Raw genomic sequence first — 25,512 nt, 5'->3', positions numbered from 1 at the left:
TGTGCACCAAGAGAAGAGGGGGGAAACAGTTCAAGAGTCAAGACAAGCCACTTAGGCAACCTTTAAGGAACAGAAAGCAAAATGAGGAAACTACAGTGCAAAATCCAAACTGCTCCCATCAGCACACCTAGAGCTGCCTTGGATTGCCCACAAACTTTCAAAGACCTCTTTACAAGTTTCTAGTTCTTACATACTTCTTTATAAAATATAATTATTTATATTATCTTTACCTACATTATTATTATTTCTAGATCTATATTTTGAAAAGATTTTTTGTCCGCCCATCCACATTCAGATAAAGATATCATAACCAAATCTAGCATGATGATTCCTGTGACTGAGAAGTGGGTTTTCATCTTACGTTTGGATCCAATTGGATGCCATTTTGAAACAAGATGGCGGACAGAACCTTTAAAAACTCCACCGATTTTTTTGGTTTCTTCTAATTCCCAAGCAATGAGAGCTACATAGCTTGCTAGTACCAACAAAAACCATCTTGTGCACTTCTTTGCCTTTTTTACTTAATGTTCTCAAGAAGCTGAATTCCATCACATCTGCACTTTCCCCTCAAAATCGCAGCACACACAATCCTAATGACAACCTTTTGAGAATTTAAAAGTCATTTAGAACTCTCACACACTTTGGGTAATAGCCATCAGGACAACGACCTGTGCAAGCCCCATTCATTACAATGAGGGCATGCACTGGAGAACATTCAGATTGATGGGGCCCTTCTCCTGATTGCTAATTTTAAACTTGCAGGAAGATTTGAAATCACTCAAGCCAATAATTGCTCTGACTGATCTGCTGTGGATCTAAACATGGGGCCCTTTGTTCCCCTTGATTTTCCAGACAGTCCCAATTTGCTCATCAGCAAAAAAATATTTCCCTCTTTATGAAACACGTTGACATGGCCAGTCATGCAGTTCCGTCAATATCACCCTGCTCTATTGGAGTTTATTCAACCATTAAAATGTAGCTTTAAGGACCAACATCACGTCCTCCTCCTCTCCCATCCATCTCCAAAAAATTCTTTCATTATACAACAAAAGACTAGTTTATAAAGCAAGCTTTTTTAAAAATGCTATTCATCCCCTTCCAAACCTAACCAATTGTCTAAAGGCACCCAGGCAAATGAGAGCCATGAGATGCTAGTCTTCTCAACAGCATTCAGGCAGGAAACAGGGATTTATTTCTTTTTCAGCAATTCTTATAGATTTCAGGGTAGTGTACGTAAATACTTAAAACCCACAATACAATATTAAACGCAACAATACTATTGTATTTTAATATTTTGTTGGAAGCTGTCCAGAGTGACTAGGGAAACCCAGCCAGATGGGCTTGATATAAATAATAAATTTATTTATTATTATTAATTATTATTAAACATAAACCATTGCATAAACACACGACAAAATTCAGAGGAACTGGGGGTTCCAATTCACAAAACAAAGCCTATAGGTTGAAGTTCTCTTCCCACTTAAGCTTCCTAGACTCTTGCCTGCCTTTCTTGCATTGCAGGGGGTTGGACTGGATGACCCTTTGGGTCCCTTCCAACTCTGCTAGGGTTCCTCAGTATTTTATCTGAGAAACCATAAAGTACAGCTTGCATAAGAAGCCAAGCCTCTGAAAAATCAGTGCATCATCTATTGTTTTTTCCTCCTAGTTCAGCTAAGCCCAAAGCCAGCAGGCTTAACTAAAGCTACTGGCGCTAACAAGGGCAACTGGCTCCCTTGCCTAGTCACCAAGGCTGGCATGAGCAAAGGCAATGTGCAGCAGCCTTCCCAACCTGGTGCCAATTTTTGACAGCAATTACCATCAACCCCAGGCCATATGATGCTAGGGCAGACTGGGGTAAGCCTGGTCACCTTTGCATATTTAATCCTCTACTTAGCATGATGGGTTAAAGGACTTGGGACGTACCTTGGATGCAATGATGAAGAGTGTAGTCTCGGGGTGCAGCTCAGCCAGAGTTTTGGCCATGTGGGTGCCGTCGATGTTGGAGACAAACCAAACACGAGGACCGCCCTTGGAATATGGCTTGAGGGCTTCTGTTACCATAAGGGGGCCCTAAAGAGAAAAGGCTGTGAGAGCAGCTAGACATTTAGACCAAATGCTTCCTTTGCAAAGAGAAGTCACACAGCAGAACAGCTCACCAAATCTGATCCGCCGATGCCAACGTTGACCACATCAGTGATGGCTTTTCCCGTGTAGCCTTTCCAGTCACCGCTGCGAACTTTCTGCAAGTACAAAGGCAGTACAAAGGTGGCCTTTATACAGTGCTTGCCAGTAATTCCAGTGGTTAGATTGTTGGACCTGGGAGACCAAATCCCCACGCAGCCATGAAGATGGGACAACCGTTGCCTCTCAGCCTAACCTACCACATAGGGTTACTGTGTGGACACACGGTGAAGAACTTGGTGTTAGATTTCAATTGCTTGGTGGACCACTTGCTTAGTAAATGGGGAGGATTCCAGGAGAGAGGGGAACAGGTGAAGACCATCTTGCAACCTGCGTCAGTTGGGTTATTCCTCTCCCACTTACCAGGCCATCTACCAACTGCCCTGTGGGAAGAAGCCGGGTGACTTTTTAATAAGTTAATATTGTTTGTTTGAAGTTAAAAAATTAAATTTAATACTACTTGTTTTCTGCCTTGGAAGGAATTAATGTAGAAGGCAGCATGTAAGTAACTGTAATAAATAAAAAAATAGCATGAGCATGCAATTCTATTTAAAGTGGCGTTTTCCAACCTTGGTCCCCTCCAGATGTTTTGGACTACCGTACAAAGCAGTGTTGGCTGGGTTCATGGGAGTTGTAGTCCAAAACACCTGGAGGGAAACAGATGGTAAGGAATGCTGATCACATTCCTGAATATGAAGCCCACTTATATGGACTGTGATCTCATACAACCTTTATTATTTAAGTCTATGGGGCTTTGTGTATGTATGACGAAGGGTTGCTACATTACTAGAATCTATATAAAAAAGTTGTTCTCTCAACCCTACAGAGCATGCCAAAAAGTCTATAGCAAGGAATATTTTGCAGAGAGAACTGGGCTATTTAAAGACAGTACTACAGCTCCCATCATTCCCACAGGCCATTCATTGATCAAGGATCATGGGAGTTGGGATCAAAAAACAGCTGGGGACCCAAGAGTGAAAAACACTGTTATATAGTATATATAACTATATAAGACAGTATTTTTGCTATACATTGATTTGTTCCAACAAACATGTAAACAGCTGAGGGACTACTAGTCCGCATGACAGCCGACATTATACCTGCCTTATTCACAGAGCACAACCAGCAAATACTTGGATACCTGGCAGAAATTCTTCATTTTCTCCAAAACCTTGTTCACTTCTGGGACTACATCTTTGCCGTCAACTAATATTGGAGTATTTGAGCGATTCCGCAAAGCAATATGGAGCACAGCTCGGTTCTAAAATGAGAAGAGAGGACAAGACAGTTATGGATAGCACCAAGCAACAATTAGTTACCAAAACTGAGAATCTCAGCAGAACTGATTGGTACTGATCTGAAGGAGCAAGACAAACTATTTTCTGTTCTCTTTCTGCTGGTTTTCTTCTATAGTTTGGGACACAACCCACTAGGAACCTCTTCTTCCAGTAGACCACAGTGAATAAGAAATCTGCAATGACCATAAGAAAGAGTCTGGCTACTGGATCAGGCCAGTGGCCCATTTAGTCCGGCATCCAGTTCTGAGTGGCCAACCAGATGCTCATTATGGGAAACCCACAAACAAGACCCAAGCACAAGGACACTCTCCAGTTTCCAGAAATTTCACAAGTACTGTTCGGTAGCACATATGAGCCGCCCAGGCAAAGGATGCTGGGCATTGGGTCTCTTTTCTAAACCAAAAGGTGCTTGAGCCAAGAGGACCAAAGGAATTTAGATTGCAGCAGCCAGAAAGGAGAAGGAAATTGGACCACTAATCGCTGATTGCCTCTGGAACCAAGAAAACCCTCCTGACCTTCACTCAGCCACTCAAACATCTTGTGCATTCCCTTGTTTTGTATCTCTGAAAGCGGTTTCACAGTAAGGAGTTGAAAACTGTAAAATAATGAAAAATCAAGTACTCTAAAACATGCAAATAATATACCGGTGATATAAATGATCTTTTTTAATATTGTGTGTGTGTAAAAACTAAAATAAGCAGTAACAACTACAACTGGGTCAAATGCCACAGACTAGAGTGTAGTTTGGGGTTTCCAAAAAGGCTTCACTAGGCAGAAGTGGGGGTGAGGGAAACAGACATTTTTAAACAGCCAAGAACAAATCTGGCGAATGATGGGAGCAAGAAACAGGCTGTAGAAATTATTCTTAAAGGTCAAAAATTATGACAGAGAGCCTTGCATGTTGACTTCCTACAATTCTTTACTCATATTGATTTTCAAAGAATCTAGAGAGTCTGGGTAAGTATGTGTTTTAGAATATAAAACCCGCTTCTTTTAATGTATGTTCAGTTAGTGAGATGAGACGGGTAACTTGTCCTAACACAGGTAGGCCATTAAGCCAGGGATTATTACTAAACAGCAATGACAAACTTATTTATAACAATATGCTGTTCAACAACAGCAGACAGGGAGGGAGGGAGTGATGGCAGCCCCCTACCCACAGGAAGGGACATACAAGAAATCAAGGTTGCTTGGTTAGATGGTCCAGCCACAGGATGCTGGGCTAGATGAACCACTGGCCTGATCCAGCTGCAGGCTCTTCTGATGCTCTTAAGGGCCAGCCTAGGGAAGGAATTTATTCTGCCACCTGGGGGCAGGCAAGACAGGAAGAGTGATGCTGGAAAGCACTCTGGCACAGTAGTGGCACAGAGGACCAAGTTATACTCAAGTCCTGTGGGTAGTCCCCTTGCACTGTTCCCTGTGTGTGGATGGAGCACGATTTACTTGTTATGTGTATACTGCATCCCCAACCACAGAAGTCCCTGCAGCAGCTTACAAATACATGAAAAAGAAATCTATTAAACACACAAACACACACACACACACATCGCCACAATTTACCAACATGAATTTTCTGTTGCAGCAACAGCTCCAGAAGAGCAACAAAAGCAGAAATGGCCAACAGCGTTGCAAAAAGCAACAAACAAAACACTCCTTTCTTTCCACCCGATTACACGCACTACTTGGGTGCCACTGAGGAAAATGGCAGCATGCCCCTCACTTTTGCGTTCTGTGTGTCACAGGGCAAATGGGCATGCGAAGGGGCATCTGTAAGTCTTGGTACACAACAGAGGCCATTCTTCAGATAGCACTGCACACCAAAACCACATAAGGGGAGCTTCAGTTGCCATTAAGAGGAAGTGGCTTTTACACACTTGACACATCTCAGAGAAGTTACTTAATGTTTAACGTGAAGCAATCGTAAAATTCCAACAAAAACTTGGGGGCATTTCTGCTTTGCAGTGAAAAAGAATGTGTGTGGAGAATAATACTTAGTGCCCAGGATTCAACATGCTTCACGTTACGGGTTATTATATTATAACCAATACAATACAGAGCTGATTCAGGAATTACTGAGATAGAAATCCTTCTATCAAGCTCTGCATTATATTGTGGATTTTAGATCCACATGTAGGTGATGTCAGAAAAGAGGTTTCTCCAAGGTCAATCAGCAAAGACAGAGATCCATAGGGGACTTCCTGGTTCATTTCACATCAAGTCAGCTTGATCTGTAACAACTATAAGGCTACTATTAGCCCAGAAAGGGGAAGAGAAGATATGAAACCAGTTCAAGATCATAGAAGAGGCATGTCCCCATAGAGACATGCTTTGTATGCTGGCAACACCTTCTCCCTGTTACTGAGCAGGAACCCACAGACGAAAATAAAAAGTTGGTATACCTCAGTGAAGTTGATCTTTTCTCCAGTGAACATTTGCTCCCTCGCTTTCTCAATGCCCCTCGATTTTGCCTGGAAGTAAAAGTTGACCTTTTAGTAAATGCAACCACCAGCTTTCCAAATCCACCAGTCACATCAGAGGTGACCCCTCCCTCGCTAACCCCCTCCAGTATGCCAGTAGCCTAGTATCTTAGGAGCCTTCTTTTACACACACACACACACACTGTCAGTCTTCTCTGCCTGTTCCTAAAAGATCCTCTAAATCAGGAATGGGGAGCCTCAGCCCCAGGACGAAATGTGGCACTCCAGGCCCCCTGAACTCTATCGCAGCCACACCACTTACTGGGCCCAGATCCTCCCACCCACCAGTTCAAGTTTGGAATGTGTCCTTCCAACTCTGATGATGCCCTCTTGGCTTACTTGAATGGAAGCTAGAAAGGGGTGTGTGAATGTGTGTACAAAGTAGTCTATACAAGTATAAAATCACTCGCTGCTCTGCCATTTCCACCCCACCCCCCCGGCCCAGCCCACCCCTAGCACGTGGCCCCTGGAAGCTTGCCCAGGTTGTTTCAAATCACTTTCACCAACCTGGAACCCTCCAAATGTTTTTTGAACTACACCTTCCATCAGTGCTGGTTAAGCCTGGGCTAATAGGAGCAGATATTCTAAGCATTTGGAGGGCACTAGCTTTGGTCATTTGGGGAAGCCCCCCGTCCAGCTGGACTGCAGTTTTCAAGAGCAGGGACGAGAGGGTTGCCCCTTACATTTGTTGTCAGGGCAGCTGGGCTCTGTGTGAGCATGCAGGTAGATCCTGGGCTTTATGAAACCACAGCAAACCAAGGCCATGATAGGAAACTGGAAATACCCCTTTGCTCACAAACACTATATTGTACTGACCGACATTTGTGGGCAAGAGTCCACTTTTGTTCTGTATTAAGATTTGCTTCAGGTGTTCTGTAAAGCTTCATGTACATTGAAAGTGGCAGACTACTAGCTGCAGTACGCTTTTCCTGTTTATTAAAAACATATTTATTTGCGTGCCCCGTTTTAATGTTCTCGGTTACGGCAATAACGATGTTTTGTTTTTCTCAACACATTTTATTACTATCAGCTTCACTGCTGCAAACGGCTTTGGAATTTCTGTAATCAGAAGCTCTAAATAAACAGGATTCGTGTTCAAGGTGAGTTACCAGTTCTATCAGCATCTTCATCACTTCTTCTGTAACCAAGTTCTTTGAATAGTCCACCAAGATGTCCCCATGGTCACTCTTCAAGGTCAAGCTGCCGAAAGAATTAAAAGCAAGCCGTCATGTTATGTGAACATTTTCAGAAACACTGCACCACCACAGGGGTGACTTTAAAAAACAAGATTTACTGGAAATTAGCCAACACTGCTTGTTTGTATTCACACGCCCCAGGTCACAAGAGAATGGTAAACATTAAGGCGAAGAGCAGCCAGAGACTTCCTCAGCTCACTTCTTGGGCTTCTGGGTAAGATCAAGTGTGGTACCAGCCTGCAGTCTCCACTTTGTGACAGAGTCTGCTCGTTCCAGCATAATTTTTGCACCTTTTCATCTTCCCTCCTCTCTCCACTTTCCGAAAAACTCAAAAGCTTGCCACTATTTCATGACACTTTGGTTGTTCCTAATAAAAGTATTGTCCAACTCTGGACTTTGGAGCTGCAGCTGTAGTGTGTGCCCCTCCCAAAAGATTATTTTTATCAATGCACCCACCCAGGTGAAGAGTCACATCTAATGCTAATCGCAGCACAGAAACATGCATGAGTATTTTTAATAGGGCAGTGGATTTAATTGCTTTTTAATACTGCATTTATTTTGTGTGTTTTTAGTTGCATCTTTTTATTTATTTATGCTGTGAGCCACCCTGGGCCCTGCATTGGGTCAAAGGCCCGATATAAATTAATAAAGTAAAGTAAATAATGATTTGTGAAGGAAGCATGTGGAATAGTAGGGTTTTTATTTTTAAGGCAAAGGCAATTCATGGAGAAAGAAGAGTTCATCCCTTCTGCTTATTTACATGCTAATCCTATTTGGGGGTTGTATAATCTAATCCTCAACTGTCTCCAAAATATGTGCGCTTAGCTAGCCAGCCAGCCCAAACATGCCCGTTCTGCATCAGAGGCTAGAGAGAGTTCAGAGTAATATTAAGAGAGCTATCCCTTCCCACAGTGTGTACACACATTTGCAGATTTACAGTGTTCAAAGCTAGCCAGAGCACTCAGGAAATCACCAATGGCAATGGCTACAACCCCACATTCTAACACTAGCCTTGGACTGCTGCAGTACAGAGGTGGAAAAGAATTGCTAATTAAGAAAACGCAAAGTCGAATCTCAGTGGGGCAGGCTGGAAACAAGACATTGGCCATTCAAGAACACAGGTAGGGAGAGGGTGTCCCAGTTTTATTATCACAGCTGGTTTTGCAGAACCTCCAAGATGTTTTCTGAAGCCTCCCTTGACAGAGCACCTTCTGCTTGAGCGCCCATCCTGCAATGCAGCATCCAGGAATATACAGAGCAGCTACTCGGGTGGAAAGAGATGAGTCACGCAGGCAGCAGCCATGAGTCCACAGAAGCATAGAGTTGGGCCAAGTTCTTGTGTATATTTGGCCTCCCCTGATCTGACCAGAACCCTTGTCACCACATTTTGAGGGAAATTAAGAAACACCTTTACGGTGCATTCGGATATGGGCCACAAACCACTGCAGGAATTTCATGCTTGCACGGAGGGAGAGAGAGAGAGAGAGAGAGAGAGAGAGAGAGAGAGAGAGAGAGAGAGAGAGATTAGGAGAAGTGAAAGATTCTGCCACACCAGGATAAAAAGTCCAAATGGCACACACCCCTAGACACACACTCTGAACAGAACTTTCGGTCCATTCTCTTTCATCAGCCCTATTTCAGCTTCCCACTGGATCATGTCCCTTCTCCCACATGCCACTTTTAGTGGGGCTCAAAATCCGCTATTTAGCTCCATCTCAGTTCTGCACAGCTTGCACTGAAATGAATGGAGCTGCACAACTTATTATTTTTTTAAAATGTATTTTTATTAAAGATTTTCTTGGTGTACAAAAGTGTGTGCAATGTCTTTTTTCCCCCAAGTAACATTTTTTTACAGATCAGGTTCATTTGTTGAGACATTAGGAAGAAAAGGGGGGAAGAGGTGGAGGGGGGAAAGGTGAGTGGGGGTGGGGTCGGGTGGCAATGTTTCTATTTTACTTAATATATGTGGGGATTTGTGTCAGCGTCGCTTGTGCAGGTTCTCTGCTATTCACTTGTGTTTCGTTGGTGGTGAGAGAGGTTGGGGTTGCCCTAGGGTGTGGTTGTTTGTTTGTGATTGGCTGTGGTGATCTTTGTTTTCATTTGTGAGTGGGGTGGGTGGGTGTTTTGGATCAGGTTAGCCATATTGATTTGTATGCTGTTGGTGGATTTCTGTCATTGTCTTGTTGGGCTGTGTATGTGATAAAGGGAAGTCATACTGGGGTGAAGGTGTCTTCTTCCATTTGTCCCCATGTCAGTTTCAGTTTATTGGTTAATTTTCCTAATAAGGCTGTTTCCCATACTATTTGGTACCATTGGTCCATGCTTACTCCTGACAGGTCTCTCCAGTGTCTGGATATGATGTTTCTGGCTGCTGAAAGTAGGTGGGTTATGAGTTCTTTGTGGTGTAAATGGGCATTATTGTCTTAGATGTTTCTAATACTTGCTTAGCTATTTTACATATTTCTCATATGGCTGTTGTCCATAATAGTTGGATTTTGGGGCACTCCCACCACATGTGGAGGTATGTGCCTGTGGTGGTGCACCCTCTCCAGCATTTTGGTGAGGTTCCTGGGAGTATTAGCGCTAATTTTCTTGGTGTTAGGTACCACTTGTAGGTGAGTTTCAGAGTGAGTTTTTTTCTTTTTGTTGATATGGATTTAAAGGGGGGTTAGACCACATTCTGGTCCATTGAGTGGGGTTAATCTCATAGCCTATGTCATCCTCCCATTGTTTTTTGATTGCGTCTAGGGGGTTCATGGGATTTTGGAGTGGTATTTTGTATACTGCGGATACCATCCCTCTGCCGTGTCCCTTTGTCGTTAGGATGAGGTTTTCGAAGGTTGTCAGGGGCCCAGTTGCTGCTGATTTTACCGCTGGAATGTTTAAGGAGGTATGTAATTGATGTTGTGCTAACCAGGGCATTTGGGTGTCTTCTAGTTTGTCCTGGATTTCTTGTGTTGACATTTGATTGTTATTTTTATAGAACTCTATTAGGTGATATAAGCCTTTGGTTTGCCAGGTTTTTATCTGGAGGTTTTGTGCTGCATGGTGGAATAATGGGTGGTACCCCAGGGGAATTAGTGGAGATTGCGTTGGGGATACTTTGCCTATTTCTGTTTTCCATGCTTTGAACATGGTCTGTGTGTACCTGTTAAGTGTTGTGGGGAATTTTCCTTAGTTTGTTTGGGCTGCACAACTTATTTCAGAGTTGTGTGCAGCAGTGGCAGAGGTTGCTAGAACAAGGCTCTGTCGGACATTTGGGGACACGGACACACACACACACAGAGCCAGATGCCAGGCTAGTTGGATCTACTATAGTTTATTAGAACTCAAAGATCTATCAACCAGAGTTACATGCAAAAGGGCACACCGTTAGAATTAAATAAGCACGTTCTGAACTTAGGAATTCCTGTTCTGAACTTGTTCAGCCGCTCCACGCAACTGTCTAATACTGGTTAACCGTATTTATGTTGACAGCCCGATTTAGGTGGGGGAATATTGGATTTGTGGTTGCTACTGCTAAACAATTGGGAGTCAGAAAGCCTATAGCAAAACAGCCAGAGATCTCCCTTCTGCCCACCCCATCTAAAAATGTAGAATGCCATGACTGCTACTGCCAATCAGGTGACAGGACTAGGCTAGACTGACCTTAAGTCTGACCCAGTGCAATTATTTATGCTCTTGAGCCAGGTGCTTCGGGACCTGTTATATTTTTCTAGATTTACATTAAAATGTTTACATATCACTGAGCTTTTTTTTTTTAAAAAGTGATTTCTACCTGCAGTCTAAAGTGATAGTCAAAAATTAATATATTGCTATTTCACAGAAAAATATCAAAGTGGTTTACAATAAAAATTGTATTTTAACAAGCAGTTTACAATAATACATAAAACCATACAATAAAAATAGTAATTGAAATCAATCAGCTCTGTGGAAAAATGAATTCTGAACTGCCCACATGTGCCTAGTGGAATAGTGAAGTTTTCAGTGTTGCAACTGTTCTGAGGAGTGCAACACAGACGATGCACGAGGGTAGAGAAAAGCATGCCATGTAAGAAGCAACAATCAGTGGTATCTAATCCCAAGGGTGGCTTAGCTGGTCACATCTGTCAGCAGATAAAAGTTCATGACAGCCATCTAGAAAGGCCACAATAGATGGTAGGAAAAGGGAAGTGCAATTAATTTCGTTTTGTTAGGACGTCCTTGCTATGCTGAAAAAGAGAAGCAGCACATTGAAAATTGTCTCCGTCTAAAACTAGAGCAGCACCATGCTGGCCTACCTCTGGTGAACCACTAAATGCAAGTCCAAAATAGGAAAGAAACAAGACCCAACAAGAAACACAATTTTTGATTTCGAGCAAATGGGGTTTGGGGGCAGGGGAACATAACACACTCTCTGCACAAAGGTCGCTCTGGAAAGTCCCTGCTCCAAAAGCCTTCTCTGTAGACTAGCGTCCATTAAGAGTGATGCCATTTCAGCAGTTGCTGTTTCCTGAAGGCAGGCCATGTAGACTTACCGGTAGCTTTTCAATGAGTTTAAGCAAGCAGAGAAAGGCTAGAATATCAAACAAGGCCTTTGAGATGCCTAGGGTGTGTGTGTGTGTGTGTGTGTGTGTGTGTGTGTGTGTTCTGCATGCCCACACAGCTAAGAAAAGTAAATTATAGGTGGAATATTAAGAGGAAATCAATCTTTTAGTGTGGCGGGCTCCACACTTTGTTTAGACAAGCCTACCCAGATACTTAGAATGTTAACATGTGCTTGAATCTACTTTTGGCTTGTCATGGATTTAAATTACTTTTCAACATTAACTGTTTTTACATTTTTACATATTTTATTGTTTTATTCTTGTTGCAAACAGCGTTGGAGGTTTCTTTAAGCGGTATAACAAATTCTGTGAAATACCAGCAGGTTGACTCGAACCATCCTTCCCTAACCTAGTGCCCTCCAGATGTTTTTGATTACAATTCGCATCATGGCTAGGATATGGAACATTTGGTGGCCACCAGGTTTGGGAAGGTGGCTGATATAAAACAAAAGCCCTATACTGTACTGGCACTAATGGGTCACCAGAAGGGATAGCAGTTCAGTGTGGTTTGAGGATCAAATTGTTTTGGTTTGTTTTTCAATTACAGTATTCCTGAATGTATCAACTGCTCTATATAAGCCTCAAATGGTGTAGTAGATGGCTTGAAGACAGGGCATCCCATAAAGCTTTTTCAGCCTCTAGGCAAGCTTCTAGCTCAGCTAGCCACCAGTATCACTTTAGCAGCCCAGCTTCTTGTATTACGTTCAGCAGCATTTTATTGGTTCCCCAAAAACAACACACACCCTGGAGGCAGTTGAGAATAATTCCAGGGATGGGCTCATTTCAGCCTTGCAGAGTTTATTTTTACTATCATCCCCATGGTGCGCTGATGCATTGTGACAGTTGAAAAGGAAGAATGCATACTCAAAGGCTCTTTTAACATAACAAATCTGCATTAAGAGATCCCATGAATGCCCACCTCACCCAAGAGCACAGGTCCCTTCTAGACCAGACAAAGCTCCATCTAGCCTTTGCAAGAATCTGGGCAACTAGCCAGGCAACTAGGTGATCTCAATACTGGGATGGGCAGGAAACAGAACATGGACCACCTGCTCCCTTCCAATGAACAGGATTGTTGCACACAAGGCCCCAGAATTTGCAAGAGAGAGAAATGCCTCCACGGGTGTCTCAGAATGAAGCATTCACACAACATGGACAGATAACACATTGGCACTCAAGCTTCCAACAGTCACCAAACAGTTACCTGATTAAATCCATTGCAATTCACCACCCATCTGCTTGTCTGCAGGAAATAGCTATAGTCTCCCCACCCCATGCAGAAAACAAGCCAGTGGCAACTACAAGGCTACCAATGGATAGTAAACCTGATGGACATGCTCTGCCTGCACGATCAGAGGCAGTAATGCTTCTGGAACACCATTTGCTGGAAACTGCAGGAGGGGGGGGGATGCTCTTGTGCGTGAGAGTTTCCCATCAGCATCTCAGTGGCCACGGTGAGACTGGGATGCTGGACTAGATGGGCCATTGGCCTGATCCTGCGAGGGCTCTTCTTGTGTTCTTAAAGCAAAGAATCACAGGATACTAGATTCCTACAGTATTTTTTTTTTCCTTTTTAGATCTAAATAAAGGTAAATTACACTTTTGGCTTGTCCTGTCTTAAAATATTTACAAGTAACCCCCCCCCCAAAAAAAATCAAAATAAATGTTTTCGACTTTGTTGACGTGTAACGTTTAGGCAACACCAAGTCCACTTTATTGAGTTTTGTCCATGTTACATTAGATTGCTACCAATTTATTGCAGCAGAAATTTTCATGATTCAAACAATTTCCACAAGACTCCACCCCAATCACAGTTTCTTACTCTCAGCAAAACTGAGGCCCATAAAATCACCCGTATTTCCATTTTACAGATAAAGAAACTCATCTGAAATCAAACCTTCTAGCTACTATTAAGCAGGCATTAGGAAACAATGTGGGGCACTGACTGGGCTACGTGTGGGCTGTTTCTTTAGAGCAGTCACATGAAGAGATCAAAAATTGATCTGATGCTCAGACATGTTCACTTTGCAGGGAATTGTACAATAGGAGGAATAATGGCCAATCTGCCCGCTATCTGCTCCTCAGGTGCTCTGAACGAAATGGAATGGAGTCAGGCCACTAAATATAAGGTTCCCCAGACAGGTGAGCTTGGGAAAAATCAACCAGCCTTTAGAAGGAAATTATTTCCTTCAATTGTTTTTAAGGAAACTGTGCCAGTTCAGTGGTTCCCAAAATTTTCCTTGAATGAATGGGATTGCACATTCCTGGATTGTGGTTAGGAGTACTGGACTACCTGGGAGGCTAGAGTTCAAAGTCCTGAAGCTCACTGAGTGACCTTGGGTCTGTCACTGACTCTCAGTCCCTAATCTACTCCACAGAGTTGCTGAAAGGATCAAATGGAGGGGAGAACTATATTGTACACCTTAAGCTTCCTAGAAAAAAAAAGAGGGAACAGTAAAGCTCAGAAAATTACCCTTGTCTAATGACCAGTAGGAGGTAAATGTTTTGGTGCAACTGTAAAACCTACCCAAAGGTCTTTTGAAGCTGTTAGGTAACTCTTGCAACAAATGCCAGCCTTATGAAACTTATGATGAACACACTCAGGGTAACCAAGATATTGCTTTGCATGTCATTTTACTAAGATTTTACAAAAGTTAAAAATGAAAGCTGCCTCATGTGTGGGAGGCAAAGTGATGATGCTTTTTTAAGTTACAAAAGCCTCATATTATGAAGGCTGGGAGGTAAAGGCCAATCGCATGAGGTGCCTAACGATGCCAGTTATCACATGCATGATATGTACATCTGTGACACCAATGCAGACACATCTATTTCAGTGCATCCACATGTGGAGAAAAGCAAGCAATGGTGTAAATGCAATTTCAAACAGCGCAGCAATATCCATGCAGCCAGTCATGTGTGAAGCCTCCTTAGGTCAGGATAGGGCTAGCCATTCAGAGGCAAAAGGCTCATTTAATCAGGTCTCTTCACCTAGATCAGGGTCTCCTACCTTCTTAGGCCTGTGGGCACATTTGGTTTTTTGAGCAAGTGCCACTGACCCCCACACCCTTCCGTCATTTTTCACCCTCCTCACCTGAAGCAGCCTCCCCACAGAGAAACAAAAAGCATGTGCACATATGTGAGGCCTTCTATATTGGTGTTACTAATATAGTACTTGTGGCTATGAGTGTCACCGGTAAATCAAGAGGTAGACAGAGATAAAGCTTATTTGCCTATTATACTTCAATGTACATTAGCTCTATGATGTTTGAGGCTCGTTCCTCTTTGTTGTTTATGGAGTGGAGAAGTCATCTACTTCAATTAATTGCTATGAAATATGGAACCTCTGGGGTTGGGAATATTTCTCTATGTGCAGATTTTATTTGCCTTTTTAATCTGCCTCTGCATTTCATTCTTTATAGCTTTTATTTTGTTGTTTGTTTAATAATTTTTATTGGAGCTTTCAATGCAAACAAAGTATACACACAGACACAGTCTTTGCTTTTTCAAAGGATCTGGGTAAATGTCAGATCCAGTAAAATTTGGCTGATCCTTCCAAAGCACATGCATAGAGCTGAAAGGGAAAGCAGAAAGGAGCACCAGGCTCCCCTCCCATATGCTATAAAATAAGGAACACAACCTCTGGATGCCACTGGGGTCACAGATGTCCTGTTTATTGAGCTGCCTTCCATATTTGCAGGGGCATTAGACAATGCTGGTCATTCGTGGAGTTGTCTGAAGGAGGCTGGACAACGATGTTAATACAAGTGCCATTCCACACTTTTTCTTATGGCAAGAAGTCCCTTATTTGTTGTGCAAAAGCTCCAAATCAGCTTTATTTCCACAACCTGAAATTTGCCAGGGTGCGACTGAATCCCACCTGAATACAGTGGGTCTGGAAGTGCCATCAGATAAGGAGGCAAAATTTCCACATTAGAGAAAGATTAGGCACTCATAGATGCTCTATGTCAGGAATAAGCAGCAATCAGATGGAAACCAGGAGTCACACCACGTAATTTCCATTTTAAAGCACAATCATCGCCTAGTCCTCAAGATATAAAGGCAGAAATTCAACCTCAAGAGGAAACATTTACTGATCATTTCACTGTCCTTAGCCATATGACTAAATTTAGGGCAGATTCCACAATGTGCAAAATGCCATTTAATGGTCTGCCACACACACAGGTAGCTTTTTAATGCCACAATCCTAAAACATTTCCTGGTACTGTAATGGGGCTTGTTTAGATAGGATTGCGCTGTATATAAAGGAGTAGAAGCTGAAAAGACGTGACAATGGACAAGAATTTGCTCCCCGTTTTTAAAGAGGAAATGGAAACTAGAAAGAATTCTAGGTGCTTGGAAACTATGGCCATGCCTGGGAATCGACTCTATAGTTTTCAACCCACTCCCCACCTCCAACCCCCCCCCCCAAATTTCTAAGTTTCGCTTTGCATTTATTTTGCACATCACAGAATCAGTCTCCTAATTTGGGTTTCATTTGTGGACAAATTGTGAAGCAATATTGGTTGTGTGCTGCAACCACCTTCTGTTACACCAGCCACAGCTCAACAATGGTGAGCCTATGCTTCCTATGCAAAAGGTCCCAAGTCCAACCCTTTTCAGTAAATTGTCAGATAGCAAGTAGGCCAGTCTTCCCCAACCTGGCGCACTTTCCAACTGTTTTGGACTACAACCCACATCAGCGCTGGTATCAAATAAGTGTCCTGGCTGGGGCTGATGGGAGTTGCAGTCCAAAAGATCTAGAAGTTACCTGGCTGAAGGCCTTTTTCTGGCTAAGACTTGACTGCTCAACCTTGGGGGGAGGGGGGACTTACCGTATTTTTTGCTCCATAAGACACACTTTTTCTCTCCGAAAAGGTAAGGGGAAAAGTTGGCGCGTCTTATGGAGCGAAGGCTCCCTGTCGAGCAAGCTGCGAGAGGCAGCGGGCGGTGGTGGGCAGCGGAGGAGATGCTGCTGGATCCTCCCCACCACCTCCGTTCCCCAAAACAGGCTTGAAAAACAGTGTTCACAGGCAGCAATAATAAAATATTGGGGGGTGATATACCAGTTTGGCCAAACTGGGAGAGGCAGTGAAGGATAGGCGTGCCTGCCGTGCTCTGGTCCATGGGGTCATGAAGAGTCGGATGCGACTGAACGACTGAACAACAACAATACCAGTTGTTTATTAAATACAGTCGTTTAGTACAACATTTTATTCAGAATTTTTTTTTTCTTGTTTTCCTCCTCTAAAAACTAAGTGCGTCTTGTGGTCCGGAGCATCCAATGGAGCGAAAAATACGGTACTCTGCCCATAAGTCAAACACATAACAATTTGAAATGAAGCCAAGTAGTTCAGCCAATCAATTTCTATTCTTTCCATACTAACTTGCAAAATCTGGCACTGCAAGATCTTAAGTTTCGAGTAATTACTAAATCACAGAGTGGATTCTTTCAGAGCCACTCCAAAACATCTTAAGGTGATTTGTCACAATTTTTTTTTTAATGGCCATGTTCATCGCTTCCCTAACCCCCCTCCCCATGAATGTCAGGGAAATGTGCCATCATCATTCCAGCTCCTGGCTCCTCAGTATGGACAAGGTGGAGGAACCCAGTTTTGAGCAACAACCTGGAGCAGGTGAGAAAGATCCAAAAGGTCTACGCACAGCGCAGAGAGCCGTTTGAGATCTGTTGCACGAGTCGAGCTATAGCACAGACGACAGGCAATGAATGGCACGCCCCGTTCCCCATTTCCCCTCCGTGCATTATAATGGGGGGTTGGAGCAGTGGGGCAGAAGTCAGGGAGACCAGCAGCAGGTGCCAATAAACGATTCTAGACTCCGTCTCAAACCTGCTCTTTGCTCAGCTCCATTCGGGCACCTCTGAGGTTAAGGCTGAGGAATGGGGCAGGCAAAGCCATCCCTAGGGCTGGTTGTTAAGTAAGCAAAAAGGCAGCCGGGCAAGCAGGTAGGTGGGGGGCTAGCCGAGGTCGGTGGGGCAGTGCCCCCCTAGACCTGGCCTCCCCTGGGTTGGTGGAGGAAGAGGCGAGGCGGCTCGCCGTGACTCAGCAAGCGAAGCCTCCCGCGCGAACGGCCCACAATGCCCCTCTCGCTCTCCCGGCAGCCGCGGCTGTGCCTGCCCGCACGTAGCGCGTTGCAAGGAGGAGTCAAGGGCAAGCAGGCGGGTGGCAACCGGAGCGGCTGCAGCGGCCCCGACGGCGCGCCCGTCCTGCCTCGGGGCTACAGAAGATCAGGCAAGCCCGGAGCTGCTTTTGCAGCGCGTCCTGCCATAAGCCGAGCTGCCCAGCCATGCCAGGTGTCCCTGCCCAGGCTGGTGACCAGCGGCTCCATGGCCGCTGAGAGACAAGTCCCGGCGCAGCCAGAGAGGAGCAGCAGCCCGCCCGTCGGGCCCCGCCGCGTGCGCGTTCGCCGGGCGCGCCGGACCGACCTGAACTTGCTGAAGCGCTCCGGGTCGGCCTGGAAGAGCTGTCGGAGGACGAGCTGGGCGCCGTGGGCCTTGTGCCAGGCGGCCAGTTTCTGGAAGGCGGCGTCGGCGGAGAGAGCCATGATGCCGAGTGGCGGAGCGCGTCGCGGCGGTGGCGGGCTTAGCGAGAGAGAGATGCGGATGCGGAGAGGGAAGCGGAGGCGGAGCAGGAGGAAGCGAGGCGGGCGGAGCAGGCGCTTTTGAGCAGGAGGCGCGGAGGGCGGGCGAACCGGCCCCCTGTCCAGCAAGCTCCGCCCCGTGGCGAGCCGGCCGAGGAGGCCCCGCCCTCGCGGGGAGAAGAGGCTGCCGGGCGCGTCTCTGCTGGAGTGCCCGCCCGGGCCGCTCCTCCTGCCTGCCTTCTTCCGTGGGGAAGGGGGGGGGGGAGTCCAGACAGTCTAGAAGACATCGTTCCACAGTAGCTGATTTCTGATTTTAACTTTGTATGGTTTTTAGGTACAAGTGTTGTAAACCACTCTGCTGTTTTGTCTGAAAAGCAGCATATATATTTTTTATAAATACTAAATAAAATAACAGTGATTCCGAACCTTCTCAGGGTAGTTGGAGCAGGTGGGCGGGGGGAAGCTTGACCACCAGCCTGGTAGCATCTCTGCATGAGTTGCTCCAAAAATAAACACAGTCACACTCTACAGCTATGCACCCACCCACCCACCCATAGCCAAATCTGCTGCAGCCTTCAACAAAACACACAGGTTCCCAGGTATTAAGTACCGGTAACTAGAGATCACTTCCTACTAGGCAAAGGTTTTAGGGTGGGCACACTCCTTCATTTCCAATCACTGCATGCCCTGAAATTTCCTGCTGAAATTCTGCATTTTCCAGGCTGTGACTTCTGAAAAACATGCTACCTGCCATACTGGCCCTTTTTTGCCTGTCTTGGGAGAGTGGGGCCCTGAAAGGCTGCTGAAGAGGTCAGAGACCATCTTGGCTGTCTCTAAGTGCAGACCCAGGTCATGGAGCCTGAGCTTCCACAGCCGCTACCTGCCATGAACCACCATTGGCAAGAGTGGCAGCAACAGCAGCAGATATGTTCTATTTTTATTATAATATTTTGTTCTCTTGCTAATTATGCTCTTTTAAATGTGCATTTTATATTTGACTTCCTTTAGTAATATTTTCTCTTTAAATGTTTAAGATAAGTTTGTTCACTTTGCTAGCTTAGATGTGCATTCTGTAGTTGACCTCCTTTGTAATGTTTTAATTTGAAATCTTTAAGATAGTATTTTAGTTTCCTGTTAATTACCTTGCTTTGAAAGTTTATATTTGACTTTCTTCATTAATGTTTTATTCTGGATTGTTTTATTTGATGTTTTAATGTAGATTATGCACTGCCTTGAGATTATTTTTTTCTAAAAAATATAAAGTGGCCAAGAAATGACTTTACTGTAATAATAATAATAAGTTAATACCACAAATGTTCCAGATTTTTTTTACTTTTTGTGCTGCAGTGCAAGAGTGTCCCTCCAAATGGGAACATGGGAAGCATTGCAGGGCAACTAATAAAACAGAATGATGTGTGGACAGTCCAGTATAAATTCATCACTAATGCACTATTATTGCATCAATGACATACTGTATTGCTGAATGCACACATGGAGCCCACTGGCCTGGTGGAGTTGCTCTCAGGTCCCACTTGTGGGTTTCCCATGGTTACCAGATTATTATTTTTTTCAAATAATCCGGGAACACTTTTTTATTTTTGAAAAGAGAAAAAAAGTCATTTTAAAAATTATTTTTTTAAAAAATTAAGAATATCTTTTCTTCTGTGGTCTCCTCTGTCGCATGGCCTTCCTCTGGGCCCCGGCCTGCTCTCTTGGCGTGCTAGCTGCTGTGGAGTAGGCTCGGCTCGGGCCTGGGCTCAGCCACGTGTCCTTGCACTCCCGGTGTTCTCCTACGTGTGCTCTTCAGTGGCGGCAACAGGTCCCCTCTTTTTTCTCCTTCCTCTTTCTTTCTCTTCCTTCTCCTTCTCCTCTCCTCCTCCCTGCATCAGCTGCGGGGTTTTTACGGGGCCCGGAGCACCGCTGGGCAGTCAGCAGGGTGGCCGGGCACTCTCCTGGTTCGATTTAGGTCATGGGGGTGTGTGTTAGCGGTTCCCCCAGCTGATGCGCTGGGCGTCCCCCTCGGCAGTGGCAGTTGCAGTCTCAGCAGCCCGGAGCCAGCCTGGTAGCGCAGTTCGCTCTGGCTGGCTTCAGGAGCTGCTCGCTGCCGTGGCACCCACCATTTTGCCTTGCCAAAAGTCCCCATATGATGTGTCTTGTGTCATTGAACCAATCACACAACATTAATTCCCTACTAATAAATCTACAACACTTAAAATATAAATCAGGGGACATTAAAGGAAATCCGGGGGCAGATTTGTAAATCCGGGGACTGTCCCCGGGAAACGGGGACGTCTGGTAACCATACCATAAGCATCTGGTTGTCCACTGTGAAAACAGGACCCTTTGGTCTCATTCAGCAGGACTCTTCTCAAGTTCTTATTACTGAAGCTGTGAAAATCAAGAGTGTCATGGAAACCTGTTTGCTGCCACCTGCTGGATCTGCTTTACTGCAACAGCCTTAATTCTTGTACAGTAGCTTGGCAAGTAAAGCAAAGGATGCTTATCCAAGTGAAGGATCGTCTCCTGGAGTTACCTGTGAGGGAAGACCAGAGGATGACTTGCATTTACACATCTAGACATTAGGAGGAAGTGGGGAGTTTTGAACATCATGGTATATGTGTGCTGTTATTTTTGTTTCTTTATTCCAATACTGCTGTTTGCTACATCTCCTGTGGGCATCATAGCTGTCAAGTTTCGGATTTGAAAATAAGGGATCAGCAGCCTCACCTATCCCGGGGACAGTCACATGGCAGTGGTGGGCGGAACCAGAAGCAAAAGTGGGCGGCACTGGTGTGAACGCGCGCAGTAGGCCTACTGTATTTTGGAAACGCTGCCCGTGGGCTACGACGCCTGTAAGCGCGGGAAATGGCTCCCGCTTGCTTTGAGGCTGCAAGGAGGCGAGGTCTTCCCAGTCCCTGGCCAGCAGGGGGAGGGAGAGGAGCTGCTTCCTTAGAAAAAAACGGGAAATTAAACTCTCCTCCTCCTCCGGCTCCTCCTCCTCCCTCAGCGGCACTCTAGGATTGCAGAGGGGGAGAAGCTCTGCTCTCCCCGGACTCCAACTCTCCTTCCCGGACACTCAACTTGCCGCCAGGCCCTGGTTCCCCGTGCCACTGGTGCCACAGGGTAGAGATGTGCCTGGGGAGAAGAATATTCCCTTTGAAATAAGGGAAATTTAAGGGATATAAAAAATCAGGGATAGCAGCGGGAAACGGCTTGGAATAAGGGAGTTTCCTGCAAAAAAAAGGGAGACTTGACAGCTATGCCTGTGGGTAACCTGGTCATCCACAATGAGGTCCCAGGATTACCTAGGTGGTGGCTTGACTCAGAATGAAGCAAAAGAAAGGCTTGTAATCTTAAGATTCCCACTAAAACAGTGACAGATTTATGGCCCATGGGACCCTCTGCACAGCTCTTTTGGGGGCCCTATTTGTTTTCCTAAATACCGGTAGATGTGACTATGTCAAAAAATATGACAGAGCTAAATGCATAATAATTAGTTCATCACTAACAAGCCTTTTCTTTTTAATTTTATTCTTGTTAGGGTGCAGGCAATATTGTGCCCTAAGGGGTTAAAACTCAGACATGATTCAGAATTACTAGCCTCTTAAGTAAATGGCATTAGCATGCAGAGAGCGAGTGTACCCGAGTGTACCCGGTAGCTACCTCCCCAATGAGGGATCTCTCTTTGCATTTGAAAAGATGATTTCACAACAGTAACTTAAGTCTGGAATATAGACTACTCAGAGGGCAGGATTAAACTGTTATGTTATTAAAAGTTATGCCAGTGGGAGCCAGAGCAACAAGTCATGCTAGCACAATGGAGCTTTCTGCCTTCTTCCCCTGCACCCTCCAATGGCTGCAGCAGTGGAGGTGGGGTGTATTGAAAACTCCCATAACAGTTTGTGGCACGCAGAGAGATTGTTCCATTTGGCAAGCAGAAAATGCTTGTGCTGATGGGACGCTGGTATTAGCAGGACACTGAATTCCACTATTGGGCTGTAGCCAGTGCTAGTCCTACTCATGTTTAGATAACTGAAGTGAATGAGCATGACTAACTTAGGTCCATTAATTTCAATTGAATGCTACCCTTCATTGCCAGTCAGGTATGGGATACGTGGAATCACAGCTATTCTTTTATGAAAATACCAAGGAGGAGGAGGAGGAGGAAAGTGGCTTTCGCTCCGACGGGGGCGGGGGCGGGGACGGGACATTTTAAAAACAATAATTTGTCACGCCATTAAAAAGAAGTAAAAGTAAAAAAACACCAATTTATTTTACAAACATGAGACTCACAGTGCAGGTGTGCCAACTCCCCTCCCCCACAATTTTACTGTGATTAAGTGACATAAGGGTTTTATTTGCTTTACTTCAATAAAAAAATGGAGAAAAATAAGCATAATGCATGCCACAGCTGCACACACAACGTGTAGTATTTCCCCCCTCCCTCCCTCTCTATGTACAGCATACCATTTTTACTATTATGAAGTGACATCAGGGTAGCAACATTGCATGACGTGGTTGGTGTGAGGATTTTACAGGTGCAGAATTTGCTGCATGCAATATTCTGTTTTGGCCAGCAGATGCCAGTGCAGACTTGGTATCAATACAAAAAACTCTGACGTGCAAATTCTGTTTTGTACATGTTCTCCGCATATCATGATCTTTTCTGTCTAATGCAGACAGTGCAGCCTGTCTAATGGTGTAAGCTTTCTGAATAAATATTCAATGTTATGTTCTGTACAGGTTTCAGCACACAGGTGGCTAAACAGGTAAGATTTTTAATTTCCACAGTTAAAACAATATAGTTGTAACTCAAGTCTAATTAGAAAATAATAATAATAATAATAATAATAATAATAATAATAGGTGTATGTTACTGGAGCCAGGTCTATTGAGGGTCATGGGCTGCATGTGGGTGCCTAATGGCTTTGAGGCAACCAGGTCTGGCATATGCCCATTGACATTATTATGCTCTGCCAGAGCTTGGAGCTGCCATAGCCCATCCCAGCATAGATCAGAATCTGCCTCTTGCCTTTTGCTACTCTCAAAGAGTCATTATGGAGTTAGGGAAGAATGACAAGAGGCCTAAAGGCCTCTATGTCTGGCTGAGGGTCAGGGCTGGGCCCAGGACGTTGCACCACGCTGATCAAGGTCAAACTGAAAATGCCACCGTCTGCCACCTGCCTGCACACACACTGCCCAAAGGAGCCCAGGGAGCAACAACAGGCAAATCTGTTTCCTGAGGCGGCTGTCTCATCCTGCCTCATGGACAAGCCAGCTCTGTTGAGGGTCCCTCCTAATAACCTGGTCCCAAACAATTTGCAAGATGAGCACCAGGAGGCTAGGAGCAAACTAAGTGGGTATCAGGACCCGAATGGCAAACACATACACAACAACACAATGGCCATGTTGGCTGGCGATGATGGAGGCACCAGTTGGTGGAAGGCTTCTCTATGTCAGTACATTAAAAGCCCCCCAAGGATAAAAGAACCCATCATACGAACATCGGAAGCTGCTTCGTCCAGAGTCAGACCTTTGTTCAGCTAGCGCCATACTGGCAGTGGTTCTCTAGGGTTTTCAGACAGCCCATACCTGGAGGCGATGGGGATCGAACCCAGGACATTCTGTATGCAAAACGGGCTCTACCACTGAGCTACAGTCCTTTGCCAAAGTGGCAATTAATAAGTGCCATAGAGAGGGCAGGCAAACATCATGCACTCTTGGGGCCTAACCATGAGTGTAGCAAGGGGGGCAGAACCTCAGTTAGCTATGTTTTATTTGTTTGTTTGTTTGTTTGTTGTTTGGGAGGGCAGCTGCCCTCCCCTGCCCCCCTTGGCCACACCCATGGGCCTAACATTTCCAGGACTCCCATACCACCAACAGAGCCTCTCTCCAATTTCTCTGACCTAGGGGAATGGAGAAGGGTATTCCTGCAATTAGAAGGAGCAGGTGTGTGATAAGTAGAGGCTTACTGGGAACATCATTTTGATGCAGCAAGGGAGTGTGAGGTGGGGCAACGATGCTCTTGTATTGGGTCCAGGAAGCACTGTCTCTCCCAAGTGGCACATTCGGGGCCACGAGTTTTCCATGTTCCTGTCACATCCCAAACAGCATCAAGACCACTGCTGGCATTTAATAAAATGTAACCATGTCTCAGTCAGCCAAACAGAATGCACTGGCTCCTCCTGTAGTTCAAAAGTCATGCAAATTACTTTGCCAGACACATCAGGTTGGAAACTGCATTTTTGTGGTTTTGCAAAAGACTTCCTTTTTGCTAATGGTTTCATGATGGAAACCAGCAAAATAACCAAAACTCGAGACATCTGAATCACCGTGTCTTACAAAGTGAGTACAATACATGTGTTCAGGACATTGTTCTTCTTTAGTACAAATACATCCCATGTCTGCACCCTGATCTGGCTAAAATGGGAAGGAAGGAAGGTCACTTGGGATTCAGACCACCACAATCAAAGTACCGCCCTAGACATAATGCATTGAATTACCACCACCATATTTCTAACAGGCATAGAGATTGTACAGCAACAGTGTGTGATTGTGTTAGGAACACAGGAAGCTGCCGTATACTGAATCAGACCACTGGTCCACCTAGCCCAGCCTTGTCTACACTGACTGGCAGAAGCTCTCCAGAGTTTCAGGCAGGGAACATTCACAACCCCACTGGGGGATGCTGCCCCCGGGATTGAACATGGGGCCTTTTGCATGCAAGGCAGATGCTCTGCCACTGAGCTATGGCCCTTTCGCAATGCTGAATTATTTAATTGTCTTGCTGGGTCTCTAATTAAGTCCACCATTTGATAGCCAGTATCTTTAGCAGGTGTGTACCTCCCCATTGCACCACTGTGATTGGAGACAGGGCAGAGAGCGGGGAGAAAATATGTCTTTTACTCTTCAGATTGCACACTTCACAGCTGGGGAGAGAGAGAGAGAGAGAGAGAGAGAGAGAGAGAGAGAGAGAGAGCGCTATGTGTGTGTGTGTCTGCTTTTGAGTGTGTGAGAGGGCAGGAGTGTGAGAGTTTGCCATGTTTCCATGCGAGGTGTGGGTGCAGTTTGTATGAATTTCTAAGTTGTTAATATGCAGAGTGTGGACTGTTTGGGTGGGGTGTGTTTGTGCATGCATGTCCCTCTGTGCAGAAAGAGACATGTGGCCCTCCCTCCT

At 45.0% G+C, this 25,512-nt stretch overlaps 1 protein-coding gene across 1 annotated transcript in view; it reads right to left on the bottom strand.

Moving 5' to 3' along the window:
• The window catches only part of GPI (glucose-6-phosphate isomerase), a 32,840-nt gene extending 14,485 nt beyond the window's left edge, over nucleotides 1-18,355 (bottom strand). The window contains exons 1-6 of the mRNA XM_033157383.1: nucleotides 18,181-18,355; nucleotides 7,066-7,156; nucleotides 5,879-5,947; nucleotides 3,323-3,442; nucleotides 2,157-2,240; nucleotides 1,924-2,070 (exon numbers count right to left, since the gene is read on the bottom strand). Coding sequence (XP_033013274.1) covers nucleotides 1,924-2,070; nucleotides 2,157-2,240; nucleotides 3,323-3,442; nucleotides 5,879-5,947; nucleotides 7,066-7,156; nucleotides 18,181-18,299 — 630 coding nt within the window. The 5' untranslated portion in view covers nucleotides 18,300-18,355. The remainder of the gene's footprint in view (nucleotides 1-1,923; nucleotides 2,071-2,156; nucleotides 2,241-3,322; nucleotides 3,443-5,878; nucleotides 5,948-7,065; nucleotides 7,157-18,180) is intronic.
• Nucleotides 18,356-25,512: the final 7,157 nt, after the last annotated feature.

Source organism: Lacerta agilis, chromosome 8, assembly GCF_009819535.1.
Source record: "Lacerta agilis isolate rLacAgi1 chromosome 8, rLacAgi1.pri, whole genome shotgun sequence".
NCBI lineage: Eukaryota > Metazoa > Chordata > Lepidosauria > Squamata > Lacertidae > Lacerta > Lacerta agilis.
The sequence above is the reverse complement of the archived record's forward strand: the minus strand, read 5'-3'. Positions and strand labels throughout refer to the sequence as shown.